General features: G+C 45.4%; 1 protein-coding gene across 1 annotated transcript in view; it reads left to right on the forward strand.

Annotated features, from left to right (window-relative positions):
- Positions 1–297: 297 nt before the first annotated feature.
- Positions 298–23,272, forward strand: part of MINDY4B (MINDY family member 4B) — a gene marked incomplete at both ends in the record, with an annotated part of 40,789 nt that continues 17,814 nt past the window's right edge. Inside the window, 10 exons of the mRNA XM_082839280.1 lie at positions 298–404; positions 642–669; positions 2,479–2,646; positions 10,622–10,741; positions 11,680–11,771; positions 14,404–14,569; positions 15,453–15,518; positions 20,256–20,326; positions 22,085–22,157; positions 22,939–23,100. Of these exons, the coding sequence (XP_082695406.1) occupies positions 298–404; positions 642–669; positions 2,479–2,646; positions 10,622–10,741; positions 11,680–11,771; positions 14,404–14,569; positions 15,453–15,518; positions 20,256–20,326; positions 22,085–22,157; positions 22,939–23,100 (1,053 nt within the window). The remainder of the gene's footprint in view (positions 405–641; positions 670–2,478; positions 2,647–10,621; positions 10,742–11,679; positions 11,772–14,403; positions 14,570–15,452; positions 15,519–20,255; positions 20,327–22,084; positions 22,158–22,938; positions 23,101–23,272) is intronic.

Below are 23,272 nucleotides of genomic sequence, written 5' to 3' on the forward strand. Positions count from 1 at the left end.
TGCAGTCCCTTTGTTTATAAATCTGTGTCTTGGATTAAACATTCATGGCATCCATGCAGTGAAGAAAAACACAAAAGTATTCTACCTCTAATGAAAGTTTAATCATTATCTGATAGCGGGGGCTTACAAAACGCCGAAAGCTGCAACAGGGTGGCGTGATCTCCTTGCCGGTCAAAAAGCAGGGGCTGCACACACTTCACCTGGGCATCTATGCCAGCTATCTCACTTCACTGCCAGCCCTCTCTCTCCCACCTGAACAACTTCCTTCTTCTAATTCCTTACATTATCTAAACAGCCATGGAGCCCTCGGAGGGGGAACAGAGCTCCCAAGAGCTGGATTTAGAGGAGATAACTAGGAAGATTTCATTTCTGGACAAGTGGAGGGAAATCTTTAGTTATCACCGGTAAGATGTTCTCATTTTCTCACTTCTCTAGAACCAGAGGGATTTTAGGTGTTTAAGTAATCAGCTTTTATGCTTGCCACGTGAGAAGTGTCCGTTACAGATTTACATTTTAAATGCTTCAGGTATGACTGTTTGCAGAAAGAGCCATCCCTAGCAAGGTTGAAGTTGAAGAGGTTTGAGGGTATAAGGGTTGAACATAGTGAGTAATTTTCTTGATGTTTTCTCTTTCATTTATAGGTTGGGAACCAATAATACAACTTCTCAGGTAATTATTTTTCTCAGAGCCAGTGTGTTTTCCTCTAGCTGCTTCTTCAAAACAATCACATTAACAGCATAATCTGCATTTATTCTGTGCACATAATGTCACTCAGGCACCCAGCATTTAACGTGTGAAAACACAAAACTAGAAACCTTGTTGAAGATCTTTTCTTGCGCCTTCTTTTTTCATAAAAACCTCTTCCTACTTTTTCTTTTTAATTGGGGTATAGTTGCTTTACAATGTTGTGTTAGTTTCTGCCGTACAATGAAGCGAATCAGCTATATGTATACATATGTCCCCTCCCTCTTGGACCTCCTTCCCGCCCCACCCCATCCCACCCATCTAGGTCACCACAGAGCACCGAGCTGATCTCCTCTTCATCATTAAAAGCACCATGTGGTTATTATTTTAGAAAAAAAAATATGAGAATCTAGAGTTCCTACACTTGTGAAATAACACTAGATTCTGACACCCAAGTGCTTCAGTGATCCTGGAGAAACGTAGTTCTGAAAATAGTTATTGTCTTGTTTCAGCTTCTGAAAAATTGTTTTCCTTACCATCTTCAAATAAGGAAAAGATGACTGAATTCAGGTGTTAAAACGTATTTTAAAATCTGTTATACAGTATAAGATGAAAGATGTTTTTCTCTCACGTCACCTGAAAAGGTTAGAAGGTAATGGACTTTGTGTTTCAGATATTAATTCAATCACTGAACAAACACAGCATAAAATATTAAGGTGATTTTCTTGGCACTAATATATGATACAATCAAACAACTGAATTATTAATATTTTAACTAGTAACACTAACGCACCTTGCTCCAAGTAACCTGTGATCAAAAGCCTTATTATATGTGCTGAAACTCTCTGACCCAGTCTGTTAGAATTGGGGAGATAATACTTCTGTTTTAGTCCTGAAAGTATTAAATGGAGGTAGCTATCATTTGGGTGAATAGAATAGTCAAAAGATAAAACAATCTTTGCAAGGAAAAAAAAATAAATGTCAAGTTATGCTTTACACAAGGTGGAGGAAGCCCCCTGCCAAAAATGTAAAGATTTTCCGTGTGATTTACGAAATGCATCTTATCCCACCAGTAGTCTGTGACTTGGATGCTGTGTTTCTGAGATAAGAAAGCATCTTAGCCTCTAGGAATCCAGAAAAACTAGGAAGGCAGTTTCCTTCATGTTTCAGCTACCAACTGGGCAAATTTGTTTCATGAAATTAGGATAGAAGTAAATTGGAAGAAGAATCAATGCTAACTTATATTTAAATGCCGTAAGAATCAGTTAAGAAAAGTAAAAATAGATATTTTTCTTAAAGGTAGGGGGTGGATTTTTTTAAGGAAGAAAAGTATTATATTCACTTGCCAGGCAACAGGAATCTGAAAGAATTAAAAGGAGGTAACCTGACTTTGTTTACTGGCCAGTTAACAACATAATGAGAAATACCTCATATGGACTGGAAAGATTCACTCATTGTTTATAAAATGTTGCCTTCTCAAAACAAGAGACGGTGACATTTACATTCTTCTATAAACATAATTTCAAGTCAAGGTCTTGATAGCGTTAATTATGTTTCCATAGTTACACTTAACCTCTCCGAGTCACATAAAACTTAGGAGAAACCCTTTTGACACAGACACTGGGATTTTTCTGCCTCTTTTATTGCTATTTATGAAAATTTTCAGACAGCTTTAAAAGGGAGACAACGTTTTCTGAACACTGATATTTCAGAGAGAAAGAGAGAAAAGAGAGGAAAAAAAGGTCATCACCAGCTCTGTTTGCTTTGTTTTTTGGTTGGTGGCATTTTGCACAGAATCGTGAAGGCAACCATATATCTGCCGGTGAAACTGAAGATGGAACAGGAATACCTCAGCCAAAAGGACACGGACATTGGCCATCGAGTAGCCTTTGTTCTATTCCCAAACCCTCTATCATCTCTTCAAAATCGGGCGGCTTTCCTATCTCCCTAGCAGTGGCCACGGTAAGTATAGCTTGTCAATTAAACATGAAATGAAACGTAATCTTCCCCAAACAACAAGGCTGGGGAATCTTATCTGCTGTCATGTGAGAGTATTATGGAAGATAAGACTACAGACGGTGGTTACTGGTAAAAGGCGAATATAATTAAAATGACTTATTTATGGTATTTTTCAAGGACACCGGTGACGTCACAGGCTTTTCCTCCCAAACTCTCAGTCTCTCTTTATTTACTCCCTCAGTGTGACAGTCAAGTGTGAAGCCATGAGGGCGTTAAATTCAAATAATTTACATATAAGGTAGGACAGGGCAGCCGGTGAGGACTGCAAAGGTGGAAGATGAGGTAGATGTGGGAGACAGGACCCCTGTCCTGTGTGGGCAGGAAGGAGGGAGATGGGGACACATGTCCAGGCCCAGTCTTGGGGCAAAGAGGTGATCTCAAGAAAGAAACGTTCCCTGGGGCTGCCAACAAATAAGCAGATTTGAAAAGAACCCGATGTTTAAGAATCCAAGTGGGCCTGGAAGCTACTGTTCCCAGGGACTGTTTGTTCCATTCAAAACTTGACCAGGGCTGGGGAGAGGGGCTGAGGCAGGGACCCAGACATACCTCATTGCATGGGCTGGGGGCAATGCCTTGGCGAATGGCCAAAGGACCAGCTGTCATGGTCAAAGAGGCATGATCGGGAATTGGGGAAGTAAAGCCAGGGGTCGAGGCAGGGAAAAAGCACCAGAGAGGGTGAGAGATCCCGCCAATAGGATTGTCCTGTAATATGGCCCTTTCAATCATAGTGAAAAGCAGGGCTTTGAGGGACAGTTTTCCCACATTCACCCCATTTCCTCAGCCTCCAGACCACATTCTAGATACTTAGGCAGAAACCTCTCCTTGGGGCCCTAAGGACAAAAGTCGGAAGAAGCACTTCCTTTCTGAGGACACGCGGCCCTGCACCTGGGCACGCTTGCAGAACCCACCCGGGACCAGCCTGGTCTTCTGGGTAAAGACCAGCAAGGCCTACGGTCAGACCTGCCATGGACATAAAACTCTGTAGTCTGTGCCCTGCAGGCAGGGTCCCTGATGAGAGGCAGGAGTGGGGGCCAGACCCCCTCTGGGGAAACCTCACAGTCTCCGCCTGCTTGTCGAGCCCAGAGGCCAGGCTGGCCCCGACTGCAGTATTTCTAACCCTCAGTGTAGCTGTTCCTGAGGCTCCCCAGGTGGAACATCATCGTACACAGGGACTACAGCCGCCGTGTTCTTTTTCATCACGCACATCCGCACAGGCTTCACAGAGCAACTCTCTCCACTGCCATGGTTGCGGCACAAACGTGCTGGGAGGCCCACGTGCTCTTTCTTATCCTCACAGATCTTTCTGCCTCAATCCGCCTTCCCTCTTGTGCTCCAGTGCCAGATGTCACAGGAAGACAGGCCGGCAGGGCTCTCTTGAGATGCTGCACGTTGCTCATTGGCCTCACAGTTCCTGGATGGTGCCTTAACTTGTGTCTTAGGTGTCTAGTTCATCACTCTCCTTTTGAGGAATGAAGACAGGTGACGTGTAATCCTATTAGCATCTCCAGGCTCAGTGGTTATTCTGCCTACACTGTGCTGTAGAAACAGTAGTTAGGGCAACTACAGTGCCCCTCAATATCCTCGGGAGATTGGTTTCAGGAGCCCCCAGAGGAAACCAAAATCCTCCGATGCTCAAGTCCCTTATAGAAAATGGCCTAATACCATTGCCCCCCCCCATATCCGCAGATACAGAGGGCCGAGTGTATCCACATTTTACTGCAAAAGGTTTTTAATGAACACTTTAATAAAAAAGTATTATTGGCTACTAATGAATTTCTATGGAGAATGTCATTTTAAAATTTACACGTATCAGGAAATAGGCTATCTTTTGTATGGAAAATAGAGAAAGCTGATTCTACACTGATACCGTATTTGCCTGTATATGCGCACAGAAATTCCAGAAGACTTCCTAAAATGTGACAGTAGGCGGAGGGAGAGGGGCAAGGGCCCTGGGTCGGGGGGAGTCTTCTCAGCATAGCTTTTTGTACTCTCTGGATTTTGAACCATGTGAATGGATAATCTATTTCTAAAAACACCGTCATGCCTTTTAAAAGCAGGAAAAAAAAAGGCATTCACAGGTGTTTCCAAAGTCTTCTAGTTCCTCTCTGTATTGTGGAGGCAGGAGAATCTGGGTCTGAATTCTCCCACTTGTCTACAAACACAGACATGATGCAATTGGAGACCTCCTCAGTGACTTTTCCAAGGTAATTCTCTCCCTTTGGAAAAGGCTGGGAGACGAAAGAATCAGACCTGATGGAGGGTTCAGGAAGTCCCAGAAGCAAAGAGAATTGATTTTTCTTCAAAAAAAAAAAAAAAAAAAACAAATTTGGACGTATTCCCATTATGAGGACCAGATGATAATGTATCCTTTAAATAACAGTAGCATTAATTAAACACACCCTGGGATATCAAGATGATGAGCCTTGCGATTCTGAATACTCGTGTCCAGGGAGGCAGTTTGGAAGCTTGACCAATTCTAATCGACACTTTGGCCGTGCAGCCGCCTGGCAAACTATTAGAGCAATTGGATCCTAGCACTCACATGAGAGTGTTTTTCGTTGTCATTCTGCTGTTCTCATTTCCCGCCTCCATTTGGAATTGCGATTCATAGGATTTCCTGACATTGGCACACGCTTTTTGCTGGGAATCTGCTGAGAAAGTAGGGAGTGGGCAAAACAGCCAATGCCCCTTTGCTTTCCCCAGCTGTCCTGTTTCTCTCCTTTTGTTGCCCTATTTCCAATACCACAGAGTTCTTCCTTCCCCCAGCCGCACGTCTTATAGTGTGTGTGGTGTAATGAACGGCGGGCAAGGCTGCTGGCCCAGGTGGCATCATCGGAGAAGGTGAGAGTCCTCCTCTGGGCTCTTCCACAGCAACACCCCCTCCCCCGCTGTGCTTCCCACCAGCAGGAGTTTTTCATCCTCCTTCACAGTCAGGCCCTTCTGCAGGACCCAGCCTGGAATACATTCCTATTGCCTCTTTTATCAGCAGCCAATAAACAAACCCCTAGTGTATTTGCAATATCACCCAGCAGGATCATATTAAAACTGTAATACTGGGAGATCAAAATATTCTGGGGGAAAACCAGAAAAATGAAGCTCTAATCGAGGGTAACAGGCAATGGGCTGGCTTTAGGGGAGCAGGAAGCACAGCCTGGTAACCCCAACATAGGTCTGGCTGATAGATGGTCCTCAGTAGATGTTTCATTCATTCATTCATTCATTCATTGCCTCTTGGGTGATCCCCAAGAGAGGCATCGCTGTACAGGGTAGTGGGTGTCATTTGTGTGCCCCTTCAGAAGCATACTCTACCCCTGTCCGCCCTGCTTTCTGCGCTGGAGACTGAGCTGTACTCACCCCATCAGTAGGGCTCCCTCCTCTGACTTCCTGTTGAGTTTGACCAATGGGAGCCCTGGAGGGAGTCTGGAGGGACGGAAGGGAATGAAGTCAGGTGTGCAAAGCTGGCTGAATCCCTCTCCTCAGAAGGCAGTCCTCTCCCAGGACTCTCTTATCCCTTCCACCCCTCCAGGTGTCAGCGACATAAAAACTTCTCACTCTTGCTAACCCTGGGGCCCTGCATTAGCCGCTGTTGCTGCCCCACATGCAGCCCACATCTTTGTAAATGGTCCCTGAATTAAAGTTTCCTCAAGTTAATTATCCTGACTCGAGTGCCATCTGTTTCCTGCTGGGACCCTGACTGGTACCAGTTGAAAGGCTTGCATTTGATTCCTGGCACTGCCATTTACTATCTATGTGACCCTGGGCATACCACTTCACTGCTCTGGGCCCCAAGTCCTTTAACTGTAAAACAAGAGAGCCGAATCAGATTTTTAAAAATTCAACAACTACTTCTTGCGAGCCTACTAGGTACCAGGTACTGCACCAGATGCTGAGAAATTGATGGTGAACGCAACCAGGTAAAGAGACTACCACTCTATTTGATGGGCTGGTTTAGAAACGTCTTCTTAGGACGCAGTAATTCTAACCTCTCTGATTCCAAGATGGTCCAGTAATTTCTAAAGCAGGAAAAGATTTAGGGAAGGAGCTTCAAAGCAAATTATTCTACTTCAAATTGTGGGCAGGGAGCATGTGGGAGAGGACTGGACGGGGACAGGTGGTCACAAGAGGTCCCTCTAAGGGACAATGGACAAGGCAGTCAGGGTAAGGAAATGAAATCTGTTGGGAAGAATGATCCAGGACCTGTGTGTGTGTGTGTGTGTATGTGTGTGTGAGAGAGAGAGAGAGACAGACAGACAGACAGACAGACAGAGACAGAGAGACAGAGAGAATGATCACCATCTTTATCATCATCACAACAATCAGGGAAGAGAGGTATTCCTGGAAAACTAACGAAGTGAAGAGAGAAAAACCGTGCTTGTTGTGTTAAGTAACAACAATCATTATAGTCATTTATTAGGACCATTTACCATTTGTGTCTAGTTACCAGGCAGCACAACAACATACATGTATCACTGACTATGTGTCAGGTTAAACTTGTTATAAATTATACCGATACGAAAGTCAGTGTTGGGAGGAGGGATAAATTGGGAGATTGGGATTGACATATACACACTACTATATATAAAATAGATAACTAATAAGGACCTACTGAACAGCACAGGGAACTCTACTCGGTACTCTGTAGTGGCCTATATGGGAAAAGAATCTTAAAAAGAGTGGGTATGTGTATACGTATAACTGATTCACTTTTGCCGTACAGCAGAAACTAACACAACATTCTAAATCAACTATACTCCAATAAAAATTTTTAAAAAAAGAAAAGAGGGCTTCCCTGGTGGCGCAGTGGTTGAGAGTCCGCCTGCCGATGCAGGGGACACGGGTTCGTGCCCCGGTCCGGGAAGATCCCACGTGCCGCAGAGCGGCTGGGCCTGTGAGCCATGGCCGCTGAGCCTGCGCGTCCGGAGCCTGTGCTCCGCAGAGGGAGAGGCCACAGCAGTGAAAGGCCCGTGTACAGCAAAAAAAATAAAATAAAATAAATAAAATTTAAAAAAGAAAAGAAAGTCAGTGTTACATAAGTAAGGTGAGTCATCTCTGTTGCCACCCTGGACACTGGGGGCTCCCTGAGAAGCCTGCAGTCCCCCGTTCTAGGCCTTCCCGAGGTGAATCTGGACAGTGGCTCTCCCTAAGTTGGAGAGGGCAGCTGGCAACAGAAACGGGAGTTTGATTTGGCTTACTGAGCTTTTTAAATTGAATTTGAATTCTCAGCTTTCTTAGCCACAATTGTCTTAGGCTGTCACATTATCCATGGCTTCTCCTCCCTTACCCCTGCCAGTGTCTGGGCTTTTTCCATCTGGGCGGGGACTTTCTTCCATGCAACATGAGAGGTTCCAGTGTAGACAGGCTGTGTTTTCACAAAGTTAATAACAGTACTTATGGTTCCCACAGTCCTTTCCATACTTCTCCTCTTGCAGTGGTAGCTTTCAATTTCAGTGATGGGGACAGAGCAGGGGTTATCCCCATTTCAGGATAAGCAAAGAAAGCCTTAGAGAGGTTTGACAATCTGTCCCCGTTCATGTGGTCGGCATGCCCAAGCAGAGCTGGGGCTTCTCAACCCTGGAGTCAGGAGTGAGCAGTTTTCTTCTGTGCAGTCTTGATGTCAGGGAGACACTTTCTGTCCATATTCAGGGCTCTGCTGGGGATGTCCTGGGTTGGTGCAGTGCACCTCTTTGGTTGCGGTGCACACCGAGTCTGTGTCTCCCAAGAGCAGCCTTCTCCTCCCTCTCCTTGATGGCCACCGGACAGATAATTTTCCTTCAGGTGCAATTCTAGGCTCTTGCTTATTCTGAAATGCACCTGTCTCTATTTCTCTGTAGAGGCAATCTTTTCTTTTGAGGGTGGGTGCAGAGGTGGCCAGGAAATAAACTCCAGCCATGGAACCAGACCCTGGTTTGAGATGGGGAAGCCCATTCCAGATGCATGCTTCTCCTGCACCTGTCCTTCTTGGAAATCATTAGAGCCCACGCTATGCACAGCTGGGAAGAGGTACCCTGGCTCTGGACCGGTTGGGCTCCATGTTCCTTTTGTCCACACTCTTCAACTGGCTCCAAATGCCTGAGTGTGATATTCAAAGCCCTCCAGGATCAGACCCAAGGTACTTTCCATTCTGAGCTTCCACTGACTTCCTGCCCTGTGGCCCCAGAACACACAGTGTTCTAGACCCAGTGAACCACTCACTGTCCCTGGATACCCTGGTACCATGTGTGTGTGTTTGCAGATCTCTCTCTCTATCCAGCCTCCCCACCTTTACAGGCGACAGACCACTGTGTGGTCTGTCACAGAGTGTGGGACATGTGCCTGTGCTGGAGCATGGGGTGCTTTGGGGATATGGCAGTAAGTGACACGGAATAGCACTGAGTTACCTCGTGGGAAAGTCAGCCCCTTCTCCACTCTGGCAGGCCAGGGAGAAGACCCGGTAAAGGGCAGCACACATTCACACCTCTTTAACACCTCTTATCTCCCTTTTAATTACAAAGAGCGCAGGGCTCAGTCAGAGTTTCACAGGCAACGGTTTCTAGCATAATCTAATAACATCGTTATATCTCTATTTTTTTTTATTATGGCAAGTGATTTTGATTCTCATTTAAGGATGTGGTATAAAGTGTCCTTTTAAATAAACGCTTTATTTATTTATTTAAATGAATGTTTCCTTGTAAAATGGGGATTAAATGAGATAATGCACATATCTGACCCTTTGCAAGCTCTTAATGATGGTGAACTGATTTGAAATAAACGAGAAACTGCCAACTTCCCCACCAAGAAGGAAAGAAAGAAAGAAAGAAAGAAAGAAAGAAAGAAAAAAAGAAAGAAAGAAAGAAAGAAATGCTTTAAATAAATGTTTTCTAAGTTATAAAAGAATGGCCCAAGCTAATGAGAAATATTAATTCAATAATTATTGGCATACAAAAATGACAGCAGTTATAAGGATGGTACATACACGATTAAAGCTGGGGAGGCAGATCAGTGGTGTTAGCATGCGTACGAATACCAGCTCTGCCTGACTTGCTGGGTGACCTTAGGCAAATACATTCCTGTAAAAGGAGGATGATAACAGTACCTTTCTCAAGGAATTGAATTAACATAATGAATGCAAAGCGCTTAGCCCAGTGCCTGGTGCGTAGAAAATACTCAGTAAATGCTAGACACCATCTGCCAGCCTAGTTTAAATGCCACCTCTTCCACGAAGCCTTCCTGAGTACTTCAGTCGGAAGTTCTCTCTCCATACCCAAACCCCACACAGGACCTAGCACAAGCCGAATGATTAATATGCCTCTGATTATAAAGGGGTTCCCTTTTTGTCACGGGTTTGGTTTACAAAGGCTTGTACCCAATTTTCTGGGATTTTCTAAAAGACCCTCTCCAATCTTAACATGCTGCAGAGTATCCAGAAAAAAACTTAAAGATTCTAGGGCAAAAAAACAGAGGCTGCTTGTTTAATACCAATTTACACCACTATTGTACTCAGACTGCTGGAATCAGAGTCCTGCCTATTCCTTTTTTCTGGAGCGAGAGAGAAAGACCCTAACGTGGGAGAGATAGGAGTTACAGAGTCATCGTCAGAGGAATGCGAGGCATAAGGAGAGCGTAGTCGCCCGTCATGGATCTTAAGGGGGTACAGGGAAGATGGCTGGCAATGGAAGGTGAGACAGACACAGAGACAGAACTCGGATGGGGATTAAAAAGTGCACAGTTGACACTCTCAGCCTTCAGGGTAAAATGTCCTAAGCGAACCCTATGCAAACCTTTTGCACACAGCTGGACAATTACAATCAGGGAACAGAGTAATGTGTGAACCTGACTCTAGGAAGGGGACAGGCCCTCCTCCATGGTTTCACCACGTTGCTTCAGTCTGTTTGCTGAGGGCTTGTGTCTTGTTTGAACCATTTATTTCCCCTCTTTTCAGAAACTGCACCAGATCCTCTTTGGAAATACAGCCCAGGTCTTCAGCTCTGACTGGACAAAGGCCTATTTCCGGTTTCATGATCCTTTTTCTGACCTGGCTTTCGCTTTGGAAATGGGAAAGGTAATAGCAGGTGATATTTTTTTTTTTTTTTTTTTTTTTTTTTTGTCGTACGTGGGCCTCTCACTGTCGCGACCTCTCCCGTTGCGGAGCACAGGCTCCGGACGCGCAGGCTCAGCGGCCATGGCTCACGGGCCCAGCCGCTCCGCGGCACGTGGGATCTTCCCGGACCGGGGCACGAAGCCGTGTCCCCTGCATCGGCAGGCGGACTCTCAACCACTGCGCCACCAGGGAAACCCAGGTGATAATTTTTTAAAGTCCTAATCCCATGCTCCCTGTCTGTTTCCTTCCATCCTCCTCCATACGAGGCATGTTTTCATTATCATCATATGTAGAAACATATCGACGCTTTAAAATTTAACCTTAAATGATAACAGACTATTGAAAATTATGACACGCTATCTAGGATGTCACAAAGTCTCAAACTCCTCCCCACTCTCTTCCAAATTTTCGTTTTCCTGGCACTTTTCTCCAGGTCCTAAGCGTTCCTAAGAATCTAGAGGCTGGAAGAGATCTAGGAGTTTCTTTCTGGCTTGTTTAAAACCTCAATAATTCAAACCATTGATCCCTAGCCAGGCAGAATTTCAAGAGCTAGCCGACTGGTTCCTTACCTCCTGCAAATCTAACGGTTGGACATGAGGCACGAGCCCAGTGAAGGTGGGGCGGAGGGGGACAGGCATCCCGGGGTGCCAGCCTATGGGGCTCCACAGAGAAGCTAGTCATTGCAGATTCTAGCCCAGCCGCAGCCCATGGGAAGGGGTGGCACATGTAGAGAACAGTGGCCCTTCACTAAGCCTAGGGGATGCTGTGTCCCAGAAGGGAAAAGGCTGCCGAGAAGAATAAATAATGACATCCATTTCCAAGACTTCTCTTTTATAATGTGGGCCCTGAGGGTTCCACCACCATTGTAAACTCCTCACTGCTGCCCCTCCGCTTTTCAGGGAGGTGCCCGGAGCATTCAGATGGCTGTACAAGGATGCATCATTAAATATTTGTTGTTTACAAGGAAGGGAAAAGACTGTAACTTTCTCAGGTAAGAGGCCTATGAAAAGTATTGGCAAAGAATTACCCATTTCCCGAGAACCTTTGTAGGCTAGATAACCACCAGGGAAAATCCCCCAGGTTGCCTCAGGAAGGAGACTCGCCTCGTAAGAGGACTTGCCTCGTAAGACAGAAATGGCTCTGGCTCTCCCAGAGGGACTGAATTTCGTGCGTAGGTAGAGCTCTTCCAGAGTCCCTTTCAATGTTCAGTGGCAGAGGTAACACTGACAGTTTTTATGCTCCACTGCAGAGCACCCTGACAGAGGAGATGAAGCACCAGGTCTCCAGACAGGCTCACCTGACAACATTTGATAGGAAGTCCCAAACTAACAGTTCCAGAGAGAGAACAAAAGGGGTGATGACAAACCTAATAAATGAAGGACTCGTCCTCCTCTTTAATCACGCTGACAAAGTACAGTGTTTGGTAGTTGCCTATTTAAAAAATCAGTTCAAATTATTTTGTTCTTAGATGCTAATAAACCCCTATCAAACCCTATGGTTGATATTAGAGGAAACAGAAATAATTAAAAGGCATCTACCTACCCTCAGGCAGGGTAACTTATCACCCAGAACAGGAACTGAACGTCTCATCTATTCTGAGAACGTGAATTACCAGCTTCCTTAGAAGCAGAGCCAGAGATGGGAATTCTTCATGCAGGTGATTTATTAAGGGAATGCATGCCCTCAGGAGAAACCCCCAAGAGAGCAGGGGAGCAGGCTAGGGAAGGAGGAGAAGCAGAGGAGGACTGTGGCTGCCAGTGATGTCTAGCCTCCGCCTGAGCCATGGGAGCTCTGGGGGGCAACTGCTCCATCTGCAGATAAGGGGGCGGGGCCTTCTCACCTCCCACCCTCATCAGGCATCCGCTATGGACCCTCCTATGGGAAGGTGGCACAACTCCCAGTCACTTCCAGGGAAGGTGGCTCCAATTCATCAGAGAAAGTTGAAAAGTATGAGCCCCTAGCAGCAGTGCCCAAAGCAATGGGGCGGGGGGGCATGTCCACCAACTGAGCAAAAGGGATCCCAAGGGATCCAGATGGAACACATACAGCATTTGCTCCCTGAATAGCAAGCATTTAGCACCGTACCTGGCTTGTGGCAGGTATTACATAAATGCTAATGAGTCATTGCTATTATCGACCTGCTCCATGAAGCCTTCCTGAACCTTCCCAATCACAAGTTCTCCCTCCTGCCCCTGCAGTCTCACAGCACTTTGTGTGACTCTCATTCTACCTTGGACAAGGGTTTTGGAGTGTGAGGGTCCTGCTACTGATTTCGATATCACCATAGAGCTAGATGGATTCTATAAATCAGGAGTCCCCAACCACCGGGCCACGGACTGGTAGCAGTCCGTGGCCTGTTAGGAACCGGGCCACACAGCAGGAGGTGAGTGGCAGGCGAGCGAGCGAAGCTTCTTCTGTATTTACAGCCGCTCCCCATTGCTCGCGTTACTGCCTGAGCTCCACCTCCAGTCAGCATTATGGTGAGCTGTATAATTACTTCATTATATATTACAATGTAATAATAATAGAAATAAAGTGCACAATGAATGTAATGTGCTTGAATCGTCCCCAAGCCACCCCCCCCACCCGTTTGTGGAAAAATTGTCTTCCACGAAACTGGTCCCCGGTGCCAGAAAGGTTGGGGACCGCTGCTATAAATCATGGCTGAGTTCATTCACTAACCTCTGTCATGTGTTTCTTCACCAGGAAGACAGTTGTCAACGTTAAACATTTAGAAAATGAGCATAGGAAAGGTCTGTGATGTAAAGATTGGCTCCCATTTCCGGGGAATTCTCACCCACTGGGATTATTTGATGGAATCTAATGGTTAAGAACCATCTAATGGTTAAGTCAGGAGGCACACTGCCTGCATTCAAATCACTGCTCTACTGCTTTAAAGGTGAATGACCAGGGGCAGAGTACTCAACCCCCTGTCTTACTTTCCTCATCTCTAAAATGGGACTAATAATATTGATAGCATCCACCTCACAGGTTGTCATAAGGATTAAATGAGGTAATATGTGTTAGGTGCTTAGAACAATTCTAGGCCCAGTGAGTACCAGATGAGTGTAAACTATAAGTTAGTAAGGGGGAAGTGGGCCTCAAATGATTCGTAGGATGTGATCAGGCAGGAAGAACAGACAGAACTTGCATATTAAAGGCAGACAAGTACATGAGAAAAAGCATGGAGGTAGAATGCAGAAACTATGTCTAGGGAACTAGTCCATCTGGGGCAGAGGGTTTGCAAAATGGAAACCTGGGAGATAAAACTGGAAGGATTGTTTGGGGTTGCACTCGGGAAGGGCCTGTGTTATCAGGTTAGAGAGTTTGGATGGAGCCTGGCTGGAGTTCAGGAGAGAAGACAGTGTTGAGATTGAGCAGGGGCAGTAATGCACAGGGAGGGATCAGTGGAGAAACCAGAGGATTAATGCTCTGGGGTGAGGATGCCCGTTCAGTGCGGGCAGAGAGGATGAGGCCCTCCACAATGTTCTCACAGTGTAGGTTGACGAAGGAACCAAACTGACCCATCCTATACTCAGAAGGGTCCATGAAAGTGGAGGCCCAGGCCCTCAGCTAGGGGGCACTCACTGCAATGCGTTCCTACCCTCGCCCCCGGGCTGAAGTTTGTGCGCGATGGGCAAGCAGGAGCAGAAGCACGCGCTGGCCGCGGCGCTCGCAGGCATCCTGTGGGCCGCGGGAGCAGCTCGGAAAGCCACCATCTGCCTTGTCACCGAGGACACTCACGCCGCCCCGACTCCTGACTACTCTGGGGACGGTTTCACTGAACGGGTGAGTGCGCTCCTGCCCGTCCTGTCCTACCAGATAACGGATGGTGAAGCCTGGGTGAGTGTTAGACTCGCCATGGAACTGGAGGTGGAACTGAGGCTCCTGGGTGGACCTCCACGATGTAAGCATCTGATGTGGCCAAAGGTACCTGCCAAAGAGGCCAGGATCAAGGGCATAAGTAATCCAAGCAGCCAAAATAGAGATGCCTGCTGTGAATTTCTCCTTCCAGAATTCACCATGATCAAGAATACTCCATACCCAACAGAAAAGAAGCAGATTCACAGACATAGAGAACAAAGTAGTAGTTATCAGTGGGGAGAGGGAAAGGGAAGGGGCAACATAGGGGGAGGGGATGAAGAGGTGCACGCTATTATATATAAAATAAGCTACAGGTATGTTGTACAACACAGGGAATAGAGCCAATATTTTATAATAAATATAATAACTATAAGTGAAGTATTACCTTTAAAAATTGTGAACCACTATATTGTACACCTGTAACTTATATAATATTGTATATCAACTATACTTCAACAAAAAAAAAATGTTTTAAAGAATATCCCATGCCTGAAATTATCATAAACTCCATTTCCATAGCCACTCTTCTAAACGTGGCTAAATTCTACCTATTAGGGAAAAAATCTGTTTACAGTTTTCCTGCTCAAGATACCATATTGGTTTAAAACTGAGGAATGTAAAAGCCAGGCCGGTGGCCACCCAATCTTACCATGTATGTTTTACATGGCCTTGTGTATATGTCAGTTTCTAGCAATGTGATTTTGCAATGAAACAAAGAACTCCCTTGAGGTACTAACAGTGAGTTGACATCTTCTAGATATAACTTTCATCTTCCTTTTCATTTTTATCTTCTATTTCTGGTTTATAGCTCCAGCTGTTTGAACTTTTAGAGAAAGAAGCCACTGAGAAATTCATCTATGATCACGTACAGTGTGTAAGTATTTAAGTGTTGAGATAATTCCTTTATGTTGAACTGATCGTACAGGAATCTTCTTCCTTTTATAAAGTGTATTTCTAATGATGCTTGTTAAGAAAAGCAGGTCATTTTGAGGACTAAGAGAGGGCAGAATGAGGGAAAGAGAAACCTGTCTCTCCCTCCCCACAATCTAGAAAGAGGCCAGATCACACACAGGCCCGCTCACAAATGCCTCTTTCTCCTTGGCTAATCAAACCCAGAGAATAATACTACAGAGGGCAGATACAATAAGATTGCTTTTATGGGAAGAGAAAATGTTAGAGCAGCCTTGCCTCATCTAAGGGATAAAACACAAAAATGGTAGTCTAAATTGCCCAAACGGCCATTCACATTGGCTCAGAAAAATGACTGCCAGTCTGAAAAAGGTGGCCCCCTTTCACGTCTTCTATCAGCACCTTCCACACAATGCACTCCCCTGCAATGAATCTCCCCCACCTCCTGTGTGGGAAGGACACAAAGTAGGGGATAGGGATGGTGGAAAACGGAAGGTGCTTTTTTTTTTTTTTTTCCTTTTGCGGTACGCGGGCCTCTCACTGTTGTGGCCTCTCCTGTTGCGGAGCACAGGCTCCGGACGCGCAGGCTCAGCGGCCATGGCTCACGGGCCCAGCTGCTCCGCGGCATGTGGGATCTTCCCGGACCGGGGCACGAACCCGCGTCCCCTGCATCGGCAGGCGGACTCTCAACCACTGCGCCACCAGGGAAGCCCCAGGAAGGTGCTTTTTTAAGTTTCCTCTGTGGATAAAGAAATGAAAGTTGATTTTCTAAAGAATCAGAACCTTACAATGTAGCAGAGGAAAATTAGAGTAACCATGAAGCCATATAAATGTGGCTTGTATGGAAAGGGAAAATTTGATTCATGAAACTCACAACCCCATTCCTTTCAAAGGTCATAGGGACAGAAAACTTGGGCATGAGTTCTCAGTCACACACTAGCTACATGGTCTTGCTTAAACTAGTTACCCCAGACCGTCCTCCCCCACCCTCTCTTGGGTCTATGTGGTAGGCAGAAGAATGGTCCCCTGAAAGATGTCCATACCCTACCCCCTAGAACCTGTGAATGTTTCATTACATGGTAAAGAGGAATTAAGCTCGTTAATCAGATGACTCTAAAATAGGGAGATTATCCGGGTGGGCCCAGTGTAATCTCAAGGGACTTTAAATGTGGATGAGGCAGGCGTAAGACAGGGGAAGACTGATGTGATGTGAAAAGAGTACCACCCCCTGTTGCTGGCATCGAAGGTCAAAGGTGGGGGCCATGAGCCAAGGAACGTGGGCAGGGCTGCTAGAAGCTGGAAAGGGCAAGGAAACAGATTCTCCCCTAGAGCCTCCAGAGAGAACGCAGGGCTGCTAACATCTTGATTTTAGGCCAGTAAGACCCATTTCAGTCTTCTAACCTCTAGAACTGTTAAGATAATAAATCTGTATTACTTAAGCTACTAAATGTATGGTAATTTGTTACAGCAGCAATACGAAACTAATGGAAGCTATATGATAGATTTTAAATACCTGACATGAAATGTTAAGCTAGAAGCCTGCTTAGGGACTTTTTGTGGTAGAGGGAGATGTTTAATGGGGCTACACGGAGAGGAACCATGTAAGAAATGACTCTGCCAGCAAACAGAGGCAAACCCTTTCCTCTCTGTCTTCCATCTCTTCAACTCAGACCTGGGAGAGTCTGATTCAATAAGAAAGTCTTTCACATCTGCAAGGGCTTCTTAAGTGTAGTCAGAGTTGAGAATAAGATGATTAGAGCTAGAGCTATACATAGGTTTTCCCCCTCAAGGACTGAGAGTTGATAATGGGGACCTACTGTACAGCACAGGGAACTCAACACTCTGTAATGACCTCTATGGGAAAAGAATCTTAAAAAAGAGGGTATATATGTATATGTATAACTGATTCACTTTGCTGTAAAGCAGAAACTAACACAACATTGTAAATCAACTCTACTTAATTTTTAAACTAATGTTTAATTAATAAAAATTAATTTAAAAAAAAAGACTAAGAGTTGAGCTGGAATAAGTAATGAAAGGAAGCAGAATCAGACTGCATGGTGCAGGTGGGCTTTGCACAAGAGTGGTGTCAAGCGGACCCAAGCTGACCATTACCATAGCCACGCGGGGAAAGGGTTGGCACCATTTCCTGAGTGAGGGGGCATCTGGATACATAGATACTCCTCTGAAGGGCACTCCCTAACTGGGGCTGCATATGTGATCAGCCCCCATCCAGACCTTTACCAAACACCATTCACTATCAAAATGAAGCAGTTCTGTGCCCTGTCTTCAGGCAGAGATCACAAGCTAGAGGTCTGAGGGTTACATGTGGGCAGTAGGCCTATTGTTATTATGGGTTGAATTGCATCTCCCCTCTCCCCAGAAAAGAGATATGTTTAAGCCCTAACCCCCAGTACCTGTGAATGTGTTCTTATTTCGAAAGAGTTTCTTTGCAGATGTAATTATGTTAAGATCAGGTCATGCTGGATTAGGGTGGGCCTTAATCCAATGACTCGTATCTTTATAAGGAGAGAGAAATTTGGTCAGAGACACCAACACATGCAGGGAGAATGCCATGTGATAATGAAGGCAGAGACTGTCCCAAACCAAGGACACCAAGGACTGCCAGCAGCCACCGGAAGCTAGGAAGATACAAGGAAGGATCCTCCCCTAAGGCCTTCAGAGAGAGCATGGCCCGCCTCTGACACCTTGATTTCAGACTTCTAGCTTTCAGAACTGTGAAAGAATAAATTCCTACTGTTTCAACCCATTCAAATTTCTGGCCATTTGTAGAGTAGGTCTAGGAAACTAATACATCTATTACATAGGATCTGCAGCATTAGCTCTTATGGTGTTGTATTTTTAAAAACTCGACTTGGTGAACTTCAAAAATAATCAGAAAATTCCACGTAAAAACCTAAATGTTCGGGCATTCCCTGGTGGTCCAGTGGTTAGGACTCCTCACATTCGCTGCTGAGGGCACAGGTTCAATCCTCGGTCGGGGAACTAAGGTGAAGCCACCCCTCAATCTGCACAGAGCAGAAAAAAAAAAAAAACAAAAAAAAAACCAACAACAAAAAAAACTACACACAAAAACTAAATGTGTAGGTCCTCCCCACTCCCACCCAAAACCAGAAAATCTGACAGCACTAGGCCTGTATTCTAGCATGTCTTCAATCAGCTGATAAAGGGAGCAGTGACTCCCATTAGACAAGTTGTGATAGACTGAATGATGTTACCTAACTGGTAAAAAGGACTCTGCAGATGTGATTAAGTTCAAGATCTCAGACCGGGAGATTATTCTGAATTTTTCTGATGGGCCCAATGAATCATAAGGGTTTTATAAGAGAAAGAGGACGGCAGGAGATTCAGAAAAAGGGATGTGATGAGGGAAGCAGAGGAGAAGAGGCTATGTGATGTGGAGTCATGAACCAAGGAATAAGGACAGCTTCTAGAAGCTGGAAAAGGCTAGGAGACATCATAGCCTCCAGAAGGAGCACAGGCCAACCAGTAGTTTGAATGGAGTCCAGTGACACCAGGGCTGGACGTCTAACCTCCAGAACTGTGAGATGATGGATTCCTGTGGTTTTAAGCCAACACGTCTGTGGTCGTCTGTTAAGGCAGCAACAGGAAACTGACACACAAGTGCTGTCCCTTGCCTCGGGCCCCACCTCTCCCCGTTTCCCTCACGTCCTGGCGTACACCCATTTGGGTTCCCATCTGGCTTCTGTGGGCACTGAAATTTCTTCTCCTGCCTGAAGATCCAGCCCCTGCAAGGGCATAGATAGTGAAGGGGACAAATTAATCCACAAAAGGAAAAGTGCATGCATTTTAGCAGAAGGCTTCCTGATATAATGACTTTAAAGAAGAGGCTTTAACCCTGGGCACCTTGAAAGCCAGCCAAGGAGCTTCTTTTCTGCAGGTAGAGTATTGACACAAAGCTAAGATAAGGCCAACCAGTGAGAGGCCCTGAATGAGGATGGATTTTATCCTGGAGCTCACAGGGCACCTTTGGAAAGTTCGGAGCAGAAGAGTAACCTGGCCAAGAAGAGAAACAGGGAGAAGTGCCTTAGAGAGGGACAGACAGTAATTTTGCTGTGGTTCTAGCATGTTCTAAGAACTACGGTAGGTCCTGTGCATTATTTCATTTAACTTTTGCAACAATCCTAGGAAAAGGGTCTTTTTATCTACATTTGCAGATGAGATTGAAACTTAAAGAAGCTGAAGTTAATATAGTAGAACTGGTTTTGAACTCAGGTTTGTATAAGTCCAAAGCTATTTCTAGAAAGCTTCTCTGCTCCCCCTGAGTTTAACAGGATGATGAGGAAGGATGCACTGACGGAGGGAGGCTGGATAAGGGCCAGCCAGAGCAGCTCTGAGGAACTGAGCTAGGATAGACGCTGGAAAATGGAGAGGAAGTATACACTACGTCTTAGCCGTGATTCGAAGAGAATCACATGATAGAAGTGGAGGAAAGATGGGTTGAAAACCAAGAGAATGATGGTGCCATTGGCACGCCTGAAGCAAGGAAAGAGGATGCATCTGAGGGTGGAGGTGACCTAGAGAAGCAGAGAGAGCTCCCATGGTCCTTTCGGCAGCTAGAAAAAAATCTCTCAGGTGTAAATCCTTGAATTCATGCCCACAGATACACAGAGATGCACTGTGTTTATGCAAACGTGTTTTTCCTTTGTTTTTCAAATAGTTCAAAGGAGAAGGAAGCCATGGTGTCATCTTGTTTCTTTACAGCCTGATCTTCTCCAGAACATTTGAAAGGTAAATTCTACAAATATTTGCACAGGTATTTCCTATAGCTCTGGGGTCCCATAAACAATGCTCTCGTGTTGGAAAATATTTTCATGCCTTATTGGAGACATGAGTGCAATTTTTTTCTAGTGGACACTCTTCTGTTGATTCATCCTTTTCTGTAGTCAGTTTGGCCATATTCATGGGAGAGTGGATGTCATCAGAAAAGTCTGAATCTACTTTTCTAGCACAGTAGTAGGTTCCTTTTTCTTGTGGTTATAAATATTGGCAGATACCACTCAGGTTTATTTGTACAGTTTTCATAAATGAAAATATTTTATGATTTCTATGTATGATAAAATATATATCCACAAATATTTATTTTGTCCCTATGAAATGCAAAGCCCTGTTCTTGGCACTGTGGGAAATACCAATAAAAGAGAATATGGCCCTGACTTCCTTGCAGGTTCCAATTTGGGAAAAACCAGGGGTACACAGAGAGACTGAGCAGTCCCAGGTGGTACTTAACGTGCCAAATGAAGTACAGAGACAATGAATCTTAACGGATTCCAGAGGAGGGAGGGGCCCCAACAGATAAGGTGGCCAAGGAAGGCTTCTGGGAAGAAACAGACTTTCTTCTGGACCCTGAGAAAAGGGTAAGCTTTTGAGAGTCAGAGAGAGAGAAACAGAGGGCCCCCAGAAAGGAAGGATTTCAAGCCTTGAAGCAGTTCCTGAAAACTTGTCTTTTGCATATCAAACTTTTATGATCTATATTATTATTTGCTTAACAATGTCCTTAAATCAACACACACTTGGGACTTCCCTGGTGGTCCAGTGTTTAAGACTCTGTGCTTCCACTGCAGGGGAGGCACGGTTTCAATCCCTGGTCAGGGAACTAAGACCCTGCATGCTGTGTGGCACGGCCAAAAAATAAATAAGAGAAAAAATTCAAAATCAACACACATTTAGATATCATCCTCTTCTTAAACATTAATATCCTCTAAATCATGTAGTTGCTGTGCTAAAGAAAAAATGTATTAAACACATCACTGTAAATTTTTTTAATGCTCATATCTATACCACCTAACATCATGCCATCATTTAGGAAACACTGCCCTGAATTACATCTGATGCTTGACCCACGTCTTTAGGTCTTATTCACAGAAGTGCTTGACCTTCCAGTCCTGTGAACAGGTTCGTTCAAGAACACATACAGCTCATATAGCTCAGCATCTCCCTCCGGGTGACAACACAAGCTACTTTCCACCTCGATATTATACTGTCCTGGATGGAACCCTGACCCCTTGGCCCTGGTGAAACAGTAGAGGCTTCAGCCAAGACATGGGCTTAACTCCCCAGCTGGTGGTTTCCACTTGAGCAGTCTGGTCAACTCTGCCTTGGGCCAGCACTCTCTGGAGGGGTCACGTGTCACCACCCTAAGTCAAGTGTCCCTTGGCACTCAGCGCAGTTTTGCTACACAGCCCAGCACCCACACGGAGCCCACACCCAGGGATTCTAATGTGTGAGGTCTGTCGCTTCGTCCTCCTCCCTGACCACTTATCACTGGCTTCCCTCAACGGCATCCAGAGCTTGCCCCGTCACCTCTGCAGCCCCAGTCCTAGAAGCTTTCCCAGTGACAGATGGAAACGTGCCAGGCACATGGGAAGGACAGTGACCAGGCAAGCCCAAGTCACTGCTGCTCTGCGTTGGGGGGGCGGAGGGAGGAGAGGCTGCCTGTCCCTGGAGCATCACCGTCCGTGAGTGCTGATGGCTTCTCCCACTCTGCAGGCTTCAGAAAGACCTGGACGTCTCCACCACTCATCTGCTACGACCAAATGCTGGAGGTTTCCTGTGCAGGCAGGTGGGTTGGAAGACTTTGCCTTTTTATTGTAGCATCTCAATTAGGCTTTTTTTTTTTTTTTTTTTTTGCGGTACGCGGGCCTCTCACTGTTGTGGCCTCTCCCGCTGCGGAGCACAGGCTCTGGACGCGCAGGCTCAGCGGCCATGGCTCACGGGCCCAGCTGCTCCGCGGCATGTGGGATCTTCCCGGACCGGGGCAGGCGGACTCTCAACCACCGCGCCACCAGGGAAGCCCTAGGCTTTTTTTTTTTTTTCCTTTCAACTAAGCATATTCTCTCCTTAAGTGAAGAGTGATCAAATTATCTTTGAAAAACTAAGATGCTCCCCCGAGTTTGTTATCAGATTCTATCTTTCCACTTTCCATTACAGTCCTTTCTAGTTTACCTCTGAGAGCCTGCCATCCCTGAGATTCTAGAAACATTAGAAAATATCTTGACAAGACCGCCCAGGAGTCCCTAATAACAGAAAGAAAAGCACTATGAAAACTTCTTAGCTTCATGCAGCTTCAATCACAACTATGGAAACCTAAGTTTAAAAAAAATATGAAGGGAGGAAGGGCCCATGGGGAGTTATGGGGCATGGCTCAAGAAAAATAAATCAATAAACTCCTGTTTTAACACTACCAAACATTCATGACATACGTTTTCCCAGAATTATATATTGTGGGATTTCATTCTTTTCACTAAAAATGATACATTTTATGATGATTAAAAGAAAAAAGAAATTAAGTCCTTGTGTCATCGCTACCTGAAATGTAAATATTTGTAAAATGTGTCATCTAGGCAGTTCTGAACATGATTTTAACTGGAAGAGCCAGTCCACACGTCTTTAACGGCTATCAGAAAGGAAAGTCTCAGGAAACGTTATGTGGGGTCCTGACCCGCAGTGACGTCGGCTATTTGCAGTGGCATAAGGACACCTCAGAGGATGATAGACTTTCACAGGTGAGTGTGTTCCAATTCTCAACCACACCACCAGAGCGTCACTATCTGGACAAGGCAATTCAAATCGGAGCTTACTTTTTCCTTTACTACTTTCCTGCATGACTTCCACTTGCACATATAGACACACGTGGAGATTTTTCAGCGACTAAATGGAAATATCCAAGTCTACTTG

Source organism: Leucopleurus acutus, assembly GCF_964270905.1.
Source record: "Leucopleurus acutus genome assembly, chromosome: 5".
Classification (NCBI taxonomy): Eukaryota; Metazoa; Chordata; class Mammalia; order Artiodactyla; family Delphinidae; genus Leucopleurus; species Leucopleurus acutus.